General features: G+C 36.5%; 1 protein-coding gene across 6 annotated transcripts in view; it reads left to right on the top strand.

The window, feature by feature from the left end:
• The window catches only part of REV1 (REV1 DNA directed polymerase), a 91,777-nt gene that overhangs the window by 21,256 nt on the left and 50,316 nt on the right, over nucleotides 1-20,205 (top strand). For 4 of the 6 annotated variants that reach the window (XM_046663037.1, XM_046663039.1, XM_046663042.1 and 1 more), the window contains exons 2-3: nucleotides 2,199-2,262; nucleotides 3,616-3,742. The exons of 1 other annotated variant lie outside the window; for it this stretch is intronic. In XM_046663037.1, the coding sequence (XP_046518993.1) occupies nucleotides 2,209-2,262; nucleotides 3,616-3,742 (181 nt within the window). In that variant the 5' untranslated portion in view covers nucleotides 2,199-2,208. Of the gene's footprint in view, nucleotides 1-2,198; nucleotides 2,263-3,615; nucleotides 3,743-4,353; nucleotides 4,376-20,205 lie in introns of those variants that run through there. One more of the 6 variants, XM_046663041.1, reaches the window with a different exon arrangement.

Raw genomic sequence — 20,205 nt, forward strand, 5'->3', positions numbered from 1 at the left:
TTCGTGTCCTTGAAAGACCCTTGAACTCCAACGTTTGTTCCCTTAGCACTGTGTCAAAAACATTGCCCTGTCTGTCAGAGGGACATACCCTTAGAGGGAAAAGCTTTCCCAGTTTGGGGAGAGAGGTGAGGTGGCAGGTTTCCTTTATCATCTTCTAAATCTTGACCCAGTAATTTTTCATTATTTGCTAGGGCTTCTTGCTTTGAGGCAGTTTTTTAAAAACAAGTGTTCTGTTGAGTTTTCCTATTCCTTGTTAGAAGGTTGGTCCAGATTACCTAGTTTACTGTTTGTTACAGGATTTTCTCAAAAGTAGAATTTGACTGTGTAAAGTGAAATATGTTACTTGTTTCCTTTTCCCTTTTTTGGTCTTGTTATTTGAATCCTGGACCAATAGGAGTTTACTGTATGTGGGTCAAATTAGTGGAAATGAAATTAGAATTTTCAGTCCTTCATTCTTTTTACTTTTCAAAGTTTTAAACATTTGTCTGCGATAGTTTTATTACTTTGGAATGGGGGAAAAGCCTTTAAAATTTGTTTTTTTGTTTTTTATTTATTACAACTTTGTTTCATACTTGTCTGCTACCCTCATTAAACCATCAGTAAGGATTTTTATATTGGCCTTTTGCAGTAGAAACCCAATAGATCTTAAATAAATGAGGCTCTTAAATAAATAATTGGACAAATGAATTAAACTTTAAAAATATATTTTATTCTTTAATTTACCTTCATTTAGTAGATTAGTTGTTGCATTTAATTTTTCTCAGTATGTATCCTTAACATATAATGGCCAGACTCCCAAACTCTTTACTTGTAAGAGCAGATATATGGATTCAGAGTTTATATGAAGTCAAGAACTGTGTGTTAACACATTTAAGAGTAGATAGTAAAAATTGGTAATATAAATGTTAGCAAAGAGAAACTATAAATCCCACAATATACCAAGAATAGAAATGTTTGAAAGAAGATATCTGCTGATGTATGTGGATAAAGTGTCATATTCTAAGGTGTTATTCAATAACAAATTCTTAATAAGTCATATTAAAGCTGATTTAACTTGGATAAATGTATAAGGCTTCTCCAGTGATATATGGTAACCTAACCATTTGATATTAACCTGTGTAGTTACTAGGAGCAACATACCTAAGTAGAGATCATATTAATTTTGTGAAGGATAATGCAGTCATGTCCCAAGATACAGCCCTTTGGGTTAGAAAAATTTGACTTTACAAGGAGTTTCATGTAGTGACTGCTTTGAGTGATTTTGTACCTTGCTAGTCACCAAGCCGCTGACACTTGAGATGAGCCATTGTTTGGTGGTCATTTGCGTGGTTTTATAATGTAGTTGGTCAAGAATTGCCTTAGGGAGAACAGAGTGCCAGATTTACTAGTTTATTATCATTGATAATCTTTCTATGTCCTCTAATGTATTATTTTAATTGGCTTCTTTTAGGGCTTTTTGCATAATAGATGAATTACACTATGAGTGTACTCTTAAGTGTCCAGTATGTAATACCAAAGAGGAGTTTAAGAACCATATGATAGGGGCTGGCCTGGTGGTGTAGTGGTTTAGTTTGCATGCTCTGGTTTGGCAGCCTAGGGTTTGTGGGTTTAGATCCTGGGCATGAACTTACACACCACTCATCAAGCCACGCTATTGTGGTGTCCCACATAGAAAATAGAAGAACACTGGTACAGTTGTTAGCTCAGGGACAGTCTTCCTCAAGCAAAAAGGAAGATTGGCAATGGATGTTAGCTCAGGGCCAATCTTCCTCACAAAAAAAAAAACGGATCCATATGATAGGACAATTCATAAAGGAAAATGTTTTCTTAGGTTCTGTTAACACTAATTAATGATACTAAGTAAGCATGGGCATGTTAGTTGGATTTGGTGATGTTTTATGTAAGTGGGTGTTAGGATTGGTGCTCAGGAATGCGTAAAAGTCTTTCCCGTTAAAAATTAAATTTAAAGTAGTTATAATTGAAACTTGATACTTATCTGTTTTTAGGAACAAATTTCACTTGTGAAGCAGGCGAATGATGTGGTTTGGAAAAAGTTTTCTTAGTATTCTGCTTTTAACTTTTATGAAGTGGACATGTGAATTTATTTTAATTTCCCATTTTTCTTGATATTGAAGTAAAATATCAATCAATAGCACATTATGTTATAAAACTGATATCTTTTTTTCTCCCTAATACAGAGGCTCCACCATGAGACGCGGTGGATGGAGAAGGCGTGCTGAAAATGATGGCTGGGAAAAATGGGTGTGTTTTAAAAGAATAAAAATAGTTATATTGAACTGTCTAGGTATTTTTCATTCTTCTTTTAGTTTATAATGTGGTATAAGGCATTTTCTAAATTGTACATTACTTTACACACCAACTCTTTGAGTTTTCACAATGTATTGAAAGCTTGAACTTTAACCCCTAAACTTTACTCTCAGAAATTTTATCCTGAGTAAATATCCTAGTGCACAAAATTTGTTGCATGATAATTTCATTGCAGCATTGCTAATAATACTGAAAAACAGGAAAACACAGATATCCAATGATAATAGATTGGTTCAGTAAATTTTATAGTGGAACACTGTGCAAACATTATTTAGCTTTATATTTCTTAACTGGCAAGATGGCCTTGACGAAAAGGCTGTGTTATAAAGGAGTATTATGTTTGATCGTATTTTCGTAAAACCTCTGTGCTCTGAGGCATAGAAAGAAACTTTGAAAATAAGATCCCCAAATGTTAACCATGAGATCGTAGCTAATTAAAATTTTCTTCTTTATATTTTCCTGTTTTCTGAAAGAAATTTTTTTGACAGCGAGCATGTAGTATTTGAATAATCAAAAACAAGTCGTTTCCATTTTGGAAAAAATCTGTACCACTTCTGGACACTTAAAGCATTTTAAAGACTTAAATCAATTAAGCTTAAGTATTTTAATCTTCAAGAAAATTGTACCTGAATTCATAGGTTTGTAAAGGTCTTTAGCAAAAATAATAACATTTTTATATTCTTTTTAGGTTTGATGTTATCTAGTGAAAATTAGTCCTACTATCAATTGATTGATTAGATCCAAAAATAGCCACTGAATCATTTGTTGTATTCTTATCTACATGTATGGAGAACTGTACTGGTTTGTCAAACTACTTCATTTTACTTGAAGTTACTAATTTAAGCTTCCTTCTGCCTTCCACAGAAAATAGTGGAAGGCAGTCTAAAATACATGCTGATTAACCAGTTGTCAAATTTTTAATTGGTTTAAACTTTGGTTTAACTTTCACTTGATTTTGTAGTAAGAACAATATTTTGTAGCATTAAACTTATTTTTGACGTTTTCTTTTTTAAAGTAGCTCTCAGCATTTATAAGAATGTGATAAATTATTAAAAATTGAGTTGACAGAGGGAAAAGTAAAAATCTTCCTTGACCTGCCTGTTTTATTATTGTTTTGTCTTATGGTTCATGTTTATAATTATGTCATGTCATCATCATACTTTGGTCACTAGCACAGAGTAAGGTCCTTTTAATTATTTATTTTTTAAATATAAGTTTCTTTAAAAAAAAGAGAGAGAGGAAGAAAATATGGCTTTTGTGATTAGTTTGTCTTTTCTTTAATTCTAGGGTGGGTATATGGCTGCCAAGGTCCAGAAATTGGAGGAACAGTTTCGATCAGATGCTACTATGCAGAAGGATGGGACGTCATCTACAATTTTTAGTGGAGTTGCCATCTATGTTAATGGATATACAGGTTGAGTACTTTTTACTTTCTAGGTACCCTGTTGACATGTATTCTTACTAGGATTGAGGGAGATTTATTTTAAATTGTTTTTAATTATTTATCTTGTATATAAAAAAGATGAAATCCTCTGCTTAGATACCCTTTCTTCACTTTTCCTTTCCATCCCGCCTGTACCTGCCATTGTCTTTTTCATTTTAATTTTTATCAAAGTCCATAGTTTTAAAAAGTCAAATGAAGTTTAGCATGAGAAACAGTAGTCCTCCTGCTTACCCAGCTGATTGGAAGGTCATCACACATGTGTGGGGCTTGTAACCTGTGAGCTTCAAAATAGGAGGATCCGGTAGAGCCACTGCATTGGTGCATCTCCCCTGTAATTATCCATAGGTCTTTCTGAGCTGGTGGAGGAGGATATGTGTGTCAAATTTCCCAAAATCTTGCTTAGAGAAGGATATAAACCTAGCTGCCAGCATTTTGGTTGCCAAGGGGAAGGAAAGGGCCAGAATTCTTGCAGTTAAGAAAGGAGGATTTCATTTAATCTCCCTGTTTTTCTTTTTCGTCCCCTACACCTTCTCTCCTCCTGCCAGGCCTGTTGTCATTGAGTCCAGTATCTGGAAAGGACAGGATAGTCTTTCTTCCTTACAGGTAGGGGAGGAGATGTGGAATTCTAATTTGTCTCTTACTCGGAATTTCAACCATGAACTTCCTGTTTTTTGACTTATCCGCACACTCACTGTTGGAGGTGCCCACTGCCTTTATTTCATGAGTTTCTCTGGTTTCATTGGCACCAGCAGCCTCTTCTGGGCTTCCACATAGCCAGCTTAGGTTTTGCCTTTCTCTCATCTGCAAATCAGTTACCACTTGACTGTTGTCTATCAGATTTGACTGCTAAAGTTTTGTTTTCAATCTCTTAAGAATTCCTCTCCTCTTAAGATCATTTTAGTGTACTTTTCGAAGTGAACGGCTGTAAATATTTCCCTCTGCACTTCTCAGCTGGCTGATACCTGCTTATCTTTAAGGTCTCTCTTTATACATCACTTCGTCTTGATTGTCTGATTGTCTTCCTGCTGGTGTAGGCAACTTTTCATGCTCCTATGGTGCTATGGTTCCTTGTATTTATACATATTTTAGCATTTATTAGATCTTACTGTGTTTATCTATTTACTAGACAAAAGCAAGAGCTACATTTTCACGTTTTCATTACTGTTGTATCCTTGGTGCTTCTGTAGTGACTGGGTGTAAGCACTCAGGAAATAGTTGTTGAATTAAAGTTAAATTTTAATTAACTGATATGTTTCCTGGTTGTGTTTTATCAGGCATCATTGATAATGAATTTAGTCTAAGAATATTATCTCAGAATGAATGCTGGTGCAGCTTTGGGAAAGTTCACGTGCACCTTTTCTACTTAGGTATGCTGGAACATTCTAGATCCACAGTTTCCAGAGATGCATTATAAAAGATTAAAAATGTTAATAAAAAGATAAACATTGCTTGTTACATTAGCCAGTTATGGAAGTCCCCAGTTCACAGGGGCACCCTTATTCACATAAGAGGAAGAAAAAGGAAAATCCCTAAAGGAAATACGGATAATAATACAATTTTTACTCTTGTTATTGTTAGGATTACCTTATAATTCTACAAGTAAAGTTTCATTATGTTGAATTTCATAGGGACATGCAAATAGTAGTGATAAAATTGTTTAACAAAATTTTCAGTTTTTCTGACTAGATAGAATCAACAACCTCTATATAATGAATTACCACGCAAAGAATAGTGCTTTAGATGTAGGAAGACAAGTAGGGAGTGCTGTTTTATTGTTGATTTTTAATCTTGTTCCCTGCAGACTTTAACTAATATTCCAGTTTTCTTGATTCCTTCAAAGCTCCCAATTCTACCGTCTGCTCTTTTCCTTGGTAACTCCCATCCCTTCCAGCCCAATTAGCATTGAACTTGAGCTTAGAGATAAGATCCCCCATTTTTTGGATACTCTGCCTCTGTCAACCCATTCTCTCTTCCCTTTTTTCCCCTAAAAAAGCATCTTTTCCCCTCCTAAGGTTAACTTCTTTGCCTTCTATCCTATTTTTTAAATTAAAAATGTTTTTTGAGATAATTGTAGATTCACATGCACTTATAAGAAATAATACAGAGAGATATCATGAACCTTTACCCATTTTCTCCCAGTGGTACTATCTTATAAACCATAGTACAGTATCAACTAGGAAATTGACATGGACACAGTCAAGATACAGAACACTTCTGCACCACAAGGATCCTTCATGCTGCCCTTTTATAGCCATACCTACTTCCCTTCTGCTCTCAGTCCCCTCTTAACCCGTGGCAACTTCTAATCTGGTCTCCATCTTTATACTTTTTTCATTTCAAGAATGTAACGTAGGGGCTGGCCCTGTGGCCATGTGGTTAAGTTTGCATGCTCTGCTTTGGAGGGCCCAGGGTTTGCCAGTTTGGCTCCTAGATTCAGACCTACACACCACTCATCAGGCCATGCTGAGGCGGTGTCCCACATAGAAGAACTAGAATAACTTACAACTAGGATGTGCAAGTATGTATTGGGGCTTTGGGGAGGGAAAAAAAAGAAGAAGATTGGTTAAATTCCCTCACCCCTCCCTCCCCCAAATAAAGTTAGATAAATAGAACATACAGTATATAACCTTTTGGGATTGACTTTTTGTTACTTAGCATAATATTCTGGAGATTCATCCAAATTGTGTTTATCAATAGTGTTTTCCTTTTTATTGCTGAGTTGTATTCCATTGTATGGATGTTCCACAGTTTGTTAACCATTGACCTATTTAAGAACATCTGTATTATTTCCTGGTTTTGGCTATGAACGTTTGTGTGCAAGCTTGTGCGTGAACATAAGAGTGTAGTTGCTGGGTCACAGGGTAGTTGGGTGTTTAGTTTTTTTAAGAAACTGCCAAACATTTTCCCAAGTGGCTGATTCCCACTCTCAGTTTATAAGTGATCCAGTTTCTCCGCATCCTTGTCAACATTTAGTGTTTTTAAGTTTTAAAATAAGCGTGTAGAGATATCTCATTGTGGTTTTAATTTGCATTCCTATTTCTCCACATGCTCAGCAGCATTTGGTAAGGACAGGTTTTTATTTGTTTGTTTTTTAATTAATTTAGATATTCTGGTAGATGTGTAGTGGTATCTCATTGTGGTTTTCATTTGCATTTGCCTCGTGGCTAATGATGCTGAATATCCTTCATGTGTTCATTTGCTGCCTGTAAATCCTCCTCAGTGAAATGTCTGTACATGTTTTCTGCCCATTTTCTAATTGGATTGTTTGTTTTTTTACTGTTGAGTTTTGGGAGTTCTTTATATATTGTAGATACTCCTCCTTTGTCAGATATGTGGTTTGCAGATATTTTCTCCCAGTCTGTAGTTTGTCTTTCATCCTCTTCACATGGTCTTTTGCAGAGCGAAAGTTTTAATTTTGAGAGATCCACTTTGTCGATCTTTCCTTTTATGGGTTGTGCTTTCCGCTCAAAAGTCTTTGCTTAGTACTAGATCCCAAAGATATTCTTCTTTTTTTTTCCTAAAAATTTCATAGTTTTATGTTTTAATTTAAGTTCATGATCCATTTTGAGGTTTTTTTCAGTGGCCGGTGGATATCCCGTAGCTCTACCACCATTTGTTGAAAAAGCTATCCTTCCTCCATTGGATTACTTTTGGTCTTTCTTCAAAAATCAGTTGGGTATATGTGGGTGGGTGTCTTTATGGGTTCTCTGTTCTATTGCATTGGTGTATCTGTCTATCTCTTCACCAGTACCACATGGTCTTGATTACCGTACCTGTATATACGTAAGACTTAATATCAGGTAGAGTGATTATTTCCACTTTATTCTTTTTTGTCAAGATTGTTTTAGCTATTCTAGGGCCTGTGGCTTTCCATATAAATTTTAGAATAAGCTTGTCTGTGTCTACAAAATAAATTACCTTGCCGGGATTTTGATAGGAATTACATGAAACCTATAGATTAATTTAGGGAGAATTGACATCTTTATTATGTTGAGTTTTCCAGTCTATGGTCCTTCTATCCCATTTTACTCTACTTTAGTTGATGGAACAAATGTATTTTGTATGCTGCTTGTGTTTTGGGAACTGTGTTTGAGCAGAGATGGTGGTTGATGGAGAATGTGGATTTTGTGAAGAATGAATAATCTTGTTAGACATGAACAGAAGGTGCCAACACAGAAGAGAAGTAATTGCCTTTGAGAGTTAGAGTGAATTCTTCATAGAGGAATTGACGTTTTTAGCTGGGTCTTGGATAAATAGTCGTTTTCAAGATGAAAGTGGGTAAAGGCGTTCTTATCCTAATCCTTATGTACATTTTTACCTGTACATTCTCTAATTTTGGTTAACAGGCTTAGTCTGTTATTTTAGGTTTTTTCTTTGTACTTTGTTTCTGTGCTGCTGTTTGTGCTTTTGCCTCTGATGAAAAACTCCTTTTGTCACTTCTGTGAACTGGAATTATATTTATCTATTAAGACTTATATCAAATTATATTTGCCTCCTTCCCTGTCTGAGCTGGTCCATAGTACTTAAATTTCATAGCATTATTGCTGGAAATATCTATTTTAATACTTGAGTTTTATCTTGTATTTTTATGTCTTATTTATGTTTTAAGTTTTTTGGAGTCAGAAAGCCCGTTTTGTTTAGTAGCCCCTATCCAAACGTGGGTCAGAGATAACACCTTAAATTTGCTGATCCTTCTGCTTTCCCCAGGTCTTCGTCATTCAGATCTCTGCTCAAGTGTTACCTCCTCCAAGAGACTTTCCCTGATCACTCGTATAAAATAGGTACCTTTCCCTCCGATTGTTTTCTCACCCCTTATCCAGCTTCATTTCTCTTCATAGGATTTATTTGTACCTGAACTGGTATTATCTGAGTTATTTTCTCTCTGCTCAGTGAAATAGAAGTACCATGGAGCACAGATAGGAGTCTTATTCGTTGCTGCATTGCAAGGGCCTAGAACCTTGCCTGGCACATGTAAGATGTGCAATAAGTATTAGTTGAGTGAATGAATACAGTATTTTGTATTTGTACATCAGAATGTTAAAATAACTTCACTCATGTGCTAATTCAACTCAGTCTTCTTAAGTCTATAGCTTTTAATCGAGAAACAGGCCACATTTCAGGCTTGCTGAATTGTAATCTCTGGGAGATGGGCCCAGGGCATGTTTATTTTGGTGAAAGTTCTGCAGTTGAGCTGGTGCTCAAATCTGGTCAACTATAATTGCACTCTTCTGTGGAATGGGATCAGGACAGTTAATATGGAAAGAGGTGTTCTGGTTATTTTCTACTTTTTTCAAAATGTGGATAACAAACCAGGTCCAGTGACATTGGCACTGCTGATGTTTGTGAAATAGCATGTGGGCAGGCAAGTACTTTGACCTGGTTGCAGAATTAAACAAGGGAATATGCAAGTATAACAGACGTGCATTTCTGGTGTTAGGGATTTGTTTGAAGACTTGAAAACCTTACGTTCGTGTTTTCTGAGCCTATGAATGTGGTGGTTTAGGAAAAGAGTTCATTTAATGCTGACAGATCTCAGTTTTTTGAAATAGATGGCTTTCAGGAATTATTTTGTGTGAATATATACGTATCTCCTTCCATTTCCTGTGAGGCTCTGATCTTGTAAAATAGGGGTGTGGGACTTTAGCCTCCAATGTGGGAGAGACTTATGCCACCTGCTGTAGTTTTGCTGGTGTCTAATAAGTGTTTGTACCTGTTAGGTACTCAAAAATGTGTTCTCTAGGCTTTTGAAACTTTCTTCAGTTTTGTTTGGTTGGATGTATGTGGCTTTTAGTTGATTGCGGTAAGTCTGAGGGAGTTAGGGAGGAAGAGTCAAGAGAGTATGCATGGCTACTGGAGAAAGAGTAATGGATGGGTCGGGGGCTGGCCCCGTGGCTGGCTTAGTGGTTAAAGTTTGGCATGCTCTGCTTCAGCGGCCTGGGTTCACCGGTTTGGATCCCAGGTGTGAACCTACACTACTCGTTGGCCATGCTGTGGGGGCGACCCACATGCAAAGTAGAGGAAGATTGGCACAGATGTTAGCTCAGGGCTAATTTTCCTCAGCAAAAAAAAAGAAAAAAAGAGTAATGGATGGAGTCAGAAGACAAAAGAGTCTGCACAATAGTTATGTAAGATTATGAACAAGTCACTTAATTTGTTTCTATTTCTTCATCAGTAACTATACTAAATTATCTTTTCTAACTTATAGGACTGTGAGATTCAAATGAAATAAAAAAATAATGAAGGATATTACTACTGTAGGACCAAAGGGGACATAAGCAGCCATTTGGCTTGCTTCTTTCTACTGTGTATGTAGCACAACCCACATTTAATCAAGTTCTTTGGATATACAGAATGAAATGATGCACATGATAAATATTTTCTCAATAAAGATCTATCAAAGAAAGCTTTTGTACAAAATTTAAAAATTTTGTTTGTAGAACTTGTTTTAACCTGATGAGCAAGACTCTTTTTACAAGCTGTGCCTAAAGACCTGAAAGTGGTCTTCATGCGCTGTTTTGGTGTGATTTAATGGTATTTGCAGCGGTTTGGAATTTCACTTGCAGAGCTTTAGGTGTAAATTGTGGTCCTCTGTTTGACATATGCCTTTTACTTTTACTATGTTTAATTGTCTATTATGGTTGGTTTTAGTTTATCCTCAAATTTTGTTGCATATAGAATATTCTCAAAGAATGTTCTGTAACATTAATAGTAGTAGTATTGTGGAATATAATTTTAAACTTTGATTCAGAAGATCCTTTAGTATCCTAGAGTGGCTTCATTGTCATTAAGACCACCCAGTATTATTTTGCATAAGAAGTTTTACCAAATAGCTTGAATGTTTAGAATGCCAGAAAGCCTTTTATTGCAGTAGCGTTGGTTCTTCAGACCCAACACGTTTATCCTTGTTAGTGCCATTTGCTACTAGCCAGCTTCTACAGAGAATTATCTGATTTACATTTTCTTTTTTTCCCAGTAGTCTAACTTAAAAATCAGATGGGACTAGCTAAACAATGATGAAAAAAAACAATGAGGAGAGAGGAACTAGCTCTGGTGTCTCAAAACCTATTATAGGATGCTATATAAGCAATTAAAACTTTGTGTAACTCGTATAAGAAGAGGCAGATATGTGGTTTAGAGTAGCTTAGAAATAAATTCAATGTATATAAATTTGGTATGTAAATTAGATATCATCTGTATACATATATGTGTGTTTGTTATAAATTAAATGAGTTAATATTTATAAAACACTTAGAACAGCCTAGCGTGTCAGCACTACGTTAAATATTTTAAGTTATAAAGGGGTTTGCCACAGATCAATAGGGGAAAGGGTAAGATTATTCAGTATAATTTATTGCAACAAATTTGATGACTGGGAGAAAGCTTGTATATCAAAATAATAGGAAATAAAACACTAACATCCCAAAAGATTAAAAGGCAGATTTCAGAAACAGTCTATTTCAGGAGATAGACTTGGGTAACAAATGTGGAAGTAGGTTCAAGTTCACTAATAGACAAATGCATAGTGAAATAATATAGACCTTTTGCAAAGTTTATTTATTTTTAAAAATTATTATGTGATTATACCTAATATAGGCATGGATGGATGAAATAGCCACTTCGTTCGTTGCTGGAGAGAATGAGTTGGTACACTTGCTTTGCAAAGTGGCAGTATATGAAAATATGAAGAGGCTTTAATATGCCTATAGCCTTCAACTCAGTCTTCTAAGAGTCTATTCTAAGGCAGTAAGCTTAATCGGCCCCTTGGTATAAGGTTGATATAAAAGATAATCTTATCACATTGTTTTGTTTAAAAGCCAAGCATTGTATGAGAACAGAAGTTTAGTTATAAATTATACCATCTACAGGGTGACTTAAAACAATTAAAAAGATAACTGGATAATTTCTAATAATACTAAAAAATTTTTGGTGAATGAAAAAGCATAGGATGTAAAATGAAAACTAGGGGATAATTGAATTCTTAAAAAAGAAGAGCACAGGGAAAAAATGCTAGAAGCAAATATAGTGCTAACTTTTTTTGGGCATAGAACTATGAGTGATGTATTTTTTTCTATTTAATTTCCAGGTTTTTTTATTCTAGGCATGTTTTTACTAGAATAGAGAACAACTTTAAAATAATTCTGAACTTTAATATTATTTGTCTTGGGAAATGTGAAATTACATTAGAACCTTTGATTTTTTTTTTTTTGCTTTGAGGCTCAAGACATTGATGTAAAAATATGCTGTTGATAAGATAGGTTGTAGACATAAGGAAAACAAAATTACTTAGGTAAATTTTTCCAAATAGACTGTAGTGGATTATGTTTTTGTTCACCAAAATCTGCTTCCTCTCCCTGGGAGAGGATTATACTTCCTGCTTGTTGAAGTCAGGTTTGGCCATGTTCACAAAATGTGAGCAGAAGTGGTATTTATCACTTTGAGGATGAAGCTTTAAGAGCCAGTTTGTGCTTCATTACACCCTCTTTGCCATGGTGACTGGCAGTGTTGCTCCATCAGCTGCACCCTCAAGTAAAGATGACATGGAGCCACAGCTCCATGGACTGTTGGAGCATAGGATGGACATGTTGCGTGAGTGAAAAATAAACCTTTCTTACAAGTCACTGAGATATTGAGGTCATGTGTTACTGCAGCCAACCTACCCTACCCTCTCTGAGCAGTATCTGAAATGGTGGATAGGAGAAATATTTAAAACAAATACTATGTTTTGTTTAGGTTTCCTAAAGTGGTAATCTTTGGCTATCTTTCAGGTCAGGGCTTGGTGAACTTTTTCCGTAAAGGGCCAGAGCTTTGTGGGTCACGCACTCTATGGCAGCTACTCAGCTCTGCTGTTGTAGCCCCAAAGCAGTTGTAACAATATGGAAATGAATGAGAGTGAATTTGTTCTTGTAAAACCTTGTTTACAAAAACAGATGGGCCAGATTTGGCCCAAGGGCCTTAGTTTGCTGACCTTAGTTTTAGATGGCAGACTCATAGAGTCTTAGGTTTGGAAGGAATTTTAAATCAAGTTAATCACTGATTATGTGAGAAAATTCCTTCTTCAGTTTCCTTGAAGAATAGACAGGCCACGAGTCAGCCTCTTGAAATGACTCCAGTGATGGTCTGCTGTCTTGGGAGGCAAGCCAGTTCATTTTCAAACAGGTCTGATTGTTTTAGTGAGCTAATATCTGCATTCCTGTAACTTCTTTCCGCTGGTCCTGGTTCCTTCTCTAAGACTCCAGAGCATAAATTCAGAGCCTGTCCTCTGCTCTCAGTGGGATCTTCCTGCTAATCAAGCCACAGCTCTCCAAAGCTAGATTATTCCCAGTTCTTTGAGTGTGCTTTCAACCTTATGGCGCATCTTTCCCCAGCCACTAACAGCTTCGTTCCCCATCTTTCCTCAGCTTGTCTGAACATAAAAATCCTGCTTAGTTTTCAGGTTCAGCTCAAGCAAATGTTTGTCAGCTCTCTCTTCCCACAGAACTTTTTTTCTGGTATATTAGTCATTTTGTGTTAAAGATGCATTTGTGGAATTCTTCCTAAATTCTGAGTGGGCTGCTTGAAAATATGGGTACCAAGGATAGACTCATGATTAAATAAGGTTCCTATCTTCAAATATTAGAAGTAATGAGTGCTATTGGATGCCTGATTGAAACTTCTGGTTGTTTTGAATTGCTTATCACTTTGAATTCCAAAATGTCTTAAAGGTTTCACAGTCTTAAAATTATATGTTTTTAAGTATACTGAAAAAAGATAAATACTCAAATATGTTATTTACTAGAAGTGTTGTTTACCTTTTACTGTCAGGTTAAGTAGTTTTTACACAGACCTTGGAATATAACTTCTTTTAAATAGTTGTAAATATTAATAGTTCTAATGTGTGTGAATCAGGATATCCTCAATACTATACTCAAATGCAAAATGGTAGTAAGTGTATGTTATAAATTGAACTTGTGTCTTATATAATACTACTTTTATTATGGTGTTTTGGGGTCTCCTGTAACAGTTCATTTGAAATAAGGGTTCTGCTATTAAAAAAAGATGAAAATCACTGGTTTAAATGTCTCCATCTGTCTTTATGAAGGCGAAGCAGTTTCTTAATTCCTTTTTTATTTTAAAAGATTGGCACCTGAGCTAACATCTGTTGCCAATCTTTTTTTTTTTCTTCCTCCTTCTTCTTCTCCCCAAAGCCTCCAGTACATAGCTGTATATTCTAGTTGTAGGACCTTCTAGTTTGTGCTACGTGGTGGGACCCCGCCTCAGCATGGCTTGATGAGTGAGCGGTGCCATGTCTGCGCCCAGGATCCGAACCGGCGAAAACCTGGGCCGCCAAAATGGAGCATGTGAACTTAACGACTTGGCCACGGGGCCGGCCCCTCCTCATTCTTTCTTTTGGAGCTTTGTACATGACTGAAACATCAGGAAGTGCTTATTAGCCAGTAGGACTTGGTCTTGAGATCTGTAGAGGATTTGTCCTGCTTGATTTTTACTGTACTTCTCTAATGCAGTTGGTCAGGGTGTAGCATGCGTCAGATCAGAAATGGAATCAGGTCCTCTGAAGGGAGTCTGCCCTCTGTGGAGTGGAACTGTCCCACCCCTCTTCTGCCCTCTGTGTTTGAGTTAGCTGTTTTGAGGGAGAGGAGGTAGAGCTGAATAGAAACAGGAAGAGACATTTATTCAGCTTAGTCATCGAGACTTCTTGCTGTGTTGCTGTTGTGCCAGTTCTCCTACATCCTGAAATAGTGCAGTTGTTTAAAATAAAATGCAGAACCTTAATTTTCAGTTAGACTTTTCTCATTGAGGTGTTTTTTGACCAAGATTACTTTGTCTCTTGTATAAGTTAACCTTCCGCTTTCTTTGCTGAGTTGAGACACTGTGGAGGATAGGGTGAGAACAAAGTCCTGCGGCGCTCACCAGCCTCGCTGCAGGCGGACGTTGCCTTGAGTCAGTCCTCATTTGGGTACTGTACTTGCTGAGTTACTGCCGTTGTCCTTAGGAGAATATATTGTTTTAGGTTTGCAAAGCTTGCTTTCATGTGTAAGTTCCTTAAGTTGTACAGTCCTATTTGGTGAGAACTACAATGTACGTGAAAAGTATTTTCCTGTTGATCAGTTGTTTTTGATGGGTCTTAGTTTTGTCAAGAAAGGATATGTAGTAATAAGTGCACATAAAAAAGAAAGTATATGTTCAAACTATAAAATAACTTTTATAACCTATTTTTAGATTTATTAAAACTTGAAAATGTTGCTGTATTACGGTCCCTTTTTGTTTGAAATCGATCTGCTTTATAAAACCTCATTCAGGATGCTGAAGGAGCTAAGAATTTTGGCTTAAGAGGATGTGATGAGAAACCCTCATGGTTTCACTGTTGCTGAAATATTTTTAGTAAGTTTTCATGTAGCAAATTCCAGTTCTCCAATTAAAGTATCAAAAGTTTTTAAAAGTTTGGAAAAGTAAATTGAATGTGTGCTGATTCTAGGGTTAATAGGGAAATTTTTGTTTGCAAGTTGGATCCCTTTATTTTTATCGATCTTTTTCCTAAAACTTTTTTCTAAAGTGCAGAGTATAGATTTTCTTGTTAACTGAGATAGAAAGTTGGAGAGTGAGCATGGGATCAGAAATCAAGGCTTGGATTTTAATTTAATTCCATGTCTTTTTCACTTATTAGCTAATGCCACCTCTTCTTACACCTGTGTGATTTTAAGCTAATGTCCACAAGCATCTCTAAAATGGTACTAGTAATAATGTTTTATCAAGCTCTTACGATCATGGGTTTTGCAGAATTGAAAATAAAATGTGGATAAAATTACAAACGCAATAAAATTCAAGTTAATATTAACATGTGACTCGTATTGTTTTGCTGAAACTAAATTACTGCTCACAGTGTAGATGTGGTACTGACCGGTACATTGGCATGGCTGTCCAAATTTTGTTTTTGTTTTAATTATGGCAAATTGCACATAACATAAAATTTATCACTTGCACCATTTTTAAGTGTATAGTTAAGTACATATTCACCTTCTTGTGCAACCAGTCCCCAGAGCTTTTTCATCTTGCAAAACTGAAACTCAGTGCCCGTGAAATAACTCCTCATTTCCCTCTCCCCAGCCCCTAGCAAACACGATTCTACTTTTTGTTTCGATGAATTTGACTACTCTAGATACCTCAAAGAAGTAGAATCATTGAGTATTTGTCTTTGTGATTAGCTTACTTTACCTAGCTTACTGTGTTCACAGTTCATCCAGATTGTAGCAGGTATTAGAATTTGCTTCCTTTTTAAGGCTGAATAATATACCATTAGCATATGACATTTAAAGCAGTCCATGACAATAGCACCAGCACCTTCATAACAAAACCTGGGCACTGAAATCATGTGGCAGTGCTTAGTTATGAAATTGTTATCCAGATGATCCAAGAAATCTTGTTTTTTGGTAAGAATAGTGATGTGGGCTTGGCGAGCCAAGGAGTTGAAAGAAAGATTTCTTGGACTCTCAAGGTCTGGTAGTAATGCTCTTTTATTTAGAGAATAGCATGGGGAGAGGACTCATGGGCAGTGAAGAGCTGCAAGCATGGGGACAGGACCCATGGGCAGGGAGGGGCTGCAAGCATGGGGACAGGACCCATGGGCAGGGAAGAGCTGCAACATGGGGACAGGACCCATAGGCAGGGAGGGGCTGCACGCATGGGACAGGACCCATGGGCAGTGAAGAGCTGCAAGCATGGGGACAGGACCCATGGGCAGTGAGGGGCTGCAAGCATGGGGACAGGACCCATGGGCAGGGAGGGGCTGCATGCATGGGACAGAACCCATGGGCAGTGAAGAGATGTGGTTTGAGGGTAGGGCTAAATTTATAAGGCATAGGTTTGTGAGTTATTTTTTTACTAGACAAAGGAAAGATCATGTAAAAAAGTTGTTAAAGTGGTATCAGGGCAGGTGGGGTCTGGTTATCGTGTGGTCATATAACTTTGGATATGAGTCTGGTTGAATCAGGTCAGGACATCCTATACTTCCTGGAGGATGATCCAGACTGGCACGTAGGCCAGGATGCCTTGGGCTTCTCTCCCTGGGGCAGCCTTGATCCACATCAGATAGTATTGAAGTGAAATTAATAATATGACAGAGAACTTGTGATGTTGAATCTATACTGTTGAATTCCAGTATTGGAGTCACTTGGTGAAGATTAAGTGAGAGAAAGTTTGTGAAGGACCTGCCTGGAATAGGTGCTAAATTAATGTTTATTTCCTTTCCTTCGTTCTTTTTACCTGCTCATGGTTTTAAAGCAGTTCATGACAGTTTTAGTTTGCTCTACAAAAAGGTGGATGTTTTTTAAATAAAATTGACATACATTGGTGCTACTAGAATGGACACACACAGAAGTGTTTACTGACTATAGGAAAGAAATGTTTTCAAGTTTTGTTATATCATCCTGTGTAAAAATTTACCCTTGTTAAGAGCACTTACTCTGTATGACAAGTATCATGTATCTCTTTAAAAACATATTTTGTTTAATAGAATGGCTTAGGGAAGCTGGCAAGTAATCTTAAATTTCTGTATGAGATATTTAGGATTATTGCTAGTGAAAATGACTGCCAGATTGCTTTGTCATAGAGGAAATTTTCTGAGCATATTGCTAACATACCATGTTTTAAACCACCACTGCCTAACCTTGGTAGTGAAGCCACACATGAAAAGAATAGGTTAGTTACGTTTTTTCTTAATGTATCTTAGATAATCTGTGCTGATACTTTAATGGACAGTTTGGGAGTTGATGTAGGCAGTTGGAGATGTGTGATGATACACCCACACATTCATATACATAAATATATAATGCATATATATATAAATGATAATATTGCTTGTCGAGCGAATAATAGAAGACCCCTTAAATCTTTGCCTTCTACTCACAAATTTTGTTAGCATGTAACAGTATCAGTTATAGAACTTCCATTATAGAGGGTAAACTTATTGAGCCAGGGGTCTGGTAAAACACAACGTAAAAGATGGTTTGTTTTAACCAGGTCATCAAAGCACTGTTACTGACTTTTTGTTCTCTGTGATGATGGTATTTGATGTGATGGAACTACTTGTAATGGAAAATGAGGCAGTGATAAGTAGAGAATTTGTCTAGAAGCTAAATAGATTCATAATAGTTTAGTTCTGAAAGGAACCTTAGAGAGCATTTGCTCTGGTCATCCCATTTGACCTCTGACACGCTAAAACACAAAGGTAGTAGAAAACTTCTTCGAGTTACCCAACTAATTATGGCGGTACCAAACTGAACCCAGGACTTTGGATCTCCAGTTCACTGTGTTTTCCTTTATACCACATGCTTTTTATATTTGCCATAGTGGAGAAAATATTTGCTTTTAAGTACTTTCTGTTGCTTTAAACTTCTTGAATTTTGTACCTGTTATATGTAGAAGACATTGTAGTTTATTAGATAATGAAGATATGTGAATTGTTGATCTGCCTTTTCCAGTGTCTTGCTGATTTATCATTATGTATTTTTTCTCATTCACATTTTTCTGATTTAGTTCTTTTATCCATAAAATTGGATGGGATAAGACCTGCTTTGCTTTCCCCTCATAAACTTGTGAAATAGTCTTCAAATTTTGCTTGCTGAGATAATGATTTTAGTGAATAGAATTGTGCATTAGCTTTGGAAGGGATCTTAAATAGCATCTGGTCTAGCCTCTCATTTTGTAAATGAGGAATTACGTGAGATGAGTCAGCTGCCCAACCTGTCATGACTTTTCAGTGTCAACCTGCAGTTGAAAACCAGGCCTCTCGAGGCTTGCAGCATGTTAAAGTTGATCAAGTATGAGTTTCGGGAAACACAAACCTGGCCCTGAATTGCAACTATCCCACCAGTTGTGCGTGACTTTGGAAAGTTATGTATCTTAATCTCTCCAATCTTTGATTTGTTTTTCTGTAAATTAATCTGCCTAAAATTAATGCTATTTAAGAAACTTTATTATGTGCATTAATGAGTAATAATCTGCTTGTTTAAAAATTTAGCAGAACTTTAAGGAAATAATTCACTTGGCACATGTTCCTTAAAAAAATCTTTTGTTAGAACCAATACTATTTTTTTTCTTCTGGTAAAGTCATCTGCGGGAACTGCTAAAAGCCTCAGAGACACTCTCTTTTATTTAAAGCATCTTCACCAAAATGTCAGTGGTAATTTGTGGTGATGATTTTTTGTTGGTGATTAAATTGCCTGTTTTATACTCTACTGTATTTATTTTTTATTTATTTTTTCTTTTTTTAAAATTTTGTGTCTGTCATTTTTTTTTTTTGCTCAGCATAATGCACTTGAGGTTTATTTATTTATTTATTTTTATTTATTTTTTTTGAGGAAGATTAGCCCTAAGCTCACATCTGCTTCCAATCCTCCTCTTTTTGCTGAGGAAGACTAGCCCCGAGCTAACATCCATGCCCATCTTCCTCTGCTTTATATGAGGGATGCTTACCACAGCATGGCTTGCCAAGCGGTGCCATGTCCGCACCTGGGATCCGAACTGGTGAACCCCAGGCCGCCAAAGCGGAAGGTGGGCACTTAACCGTTGTACCACTGGGCCAGCCCCTATACTCTACTGTATTTAAAAGTAATATGTACGATGAAGATGTATATTGGAAGTTGAGGGGTGTTGATTTTATGTACTATTTGAATTGGTCCAGTTGGTTTAACTTGGTTCAGCTTGTTTATACCACTTTTGGAAATGAAATGGTTATTAGATATCTAAAAGCTCTTTTAGTTCTGACAGTCCCCTAGGGTATAACATCACCTGTAAAGATTTGGAGGATAGAATTTTCCTGAATGTATTTTTGTTTGATTTTTCATTTTATCTTATTCTTGCTAGTGTATAAAGAACATTCTTGAAGGAAAAGGAACTGAAGGGTGGGCAACAGGAGGAAAGATTTGTAGGTGGGATTATGGATTGAAAAAATTTAATGATTTATAGGTAGACAGCAGCTTCAGCCCTGGAGTTCCTTCCTTCCTGCTTTGAGATAAGAGATGGTGGTATTAATAATAATAATACTGATAATAGCTGATGCATATTTCTTACTATGTGCATGGCACTTTTCTTAGCAATTTATAGGTTTTATCTCTTAGAATCCCACAGCAGCCCTCTGAGGCACTGTTATTATCCCCTGTTTACATATGAGAAAATTGAGGCCCTAGGAAGTTAAGTAACTTGCCTGAGGTACACACCACTAGCAAGTGCTATTTGAACCCAGTCAGTCTCACTTTGGTGTGTCTGCTATATGACCTACTTTGTGAGTGATTGAATAAATGTTTTGAGAATTGAGGTTTTACTACTAGTTGCACTCCACCTCTGCTAGAACTCTAGGCAGGAGTCTGTGATGCATTGGGCATATCAGTTAATTCAACATGTATTTACTGAGCATCTGCTTTGTCCCAGAATATGGAAGT

Source organism: Equus quagga, chromosome 5 (genome assembly GCF_021613505.1).
Source record: "Equus quagga isolate Etosha38 chromosome 5, UCLA_HA_Equagga_1.0, whole genome shotgun sequence".
In the NCBI taxonomy this organism is placed as follows: domain Eukaryota; kingdom Metazoa; phylum Chordata; class Mammalia; order Perissodactyla; family Equidae; genus Equus; species Equus quagga.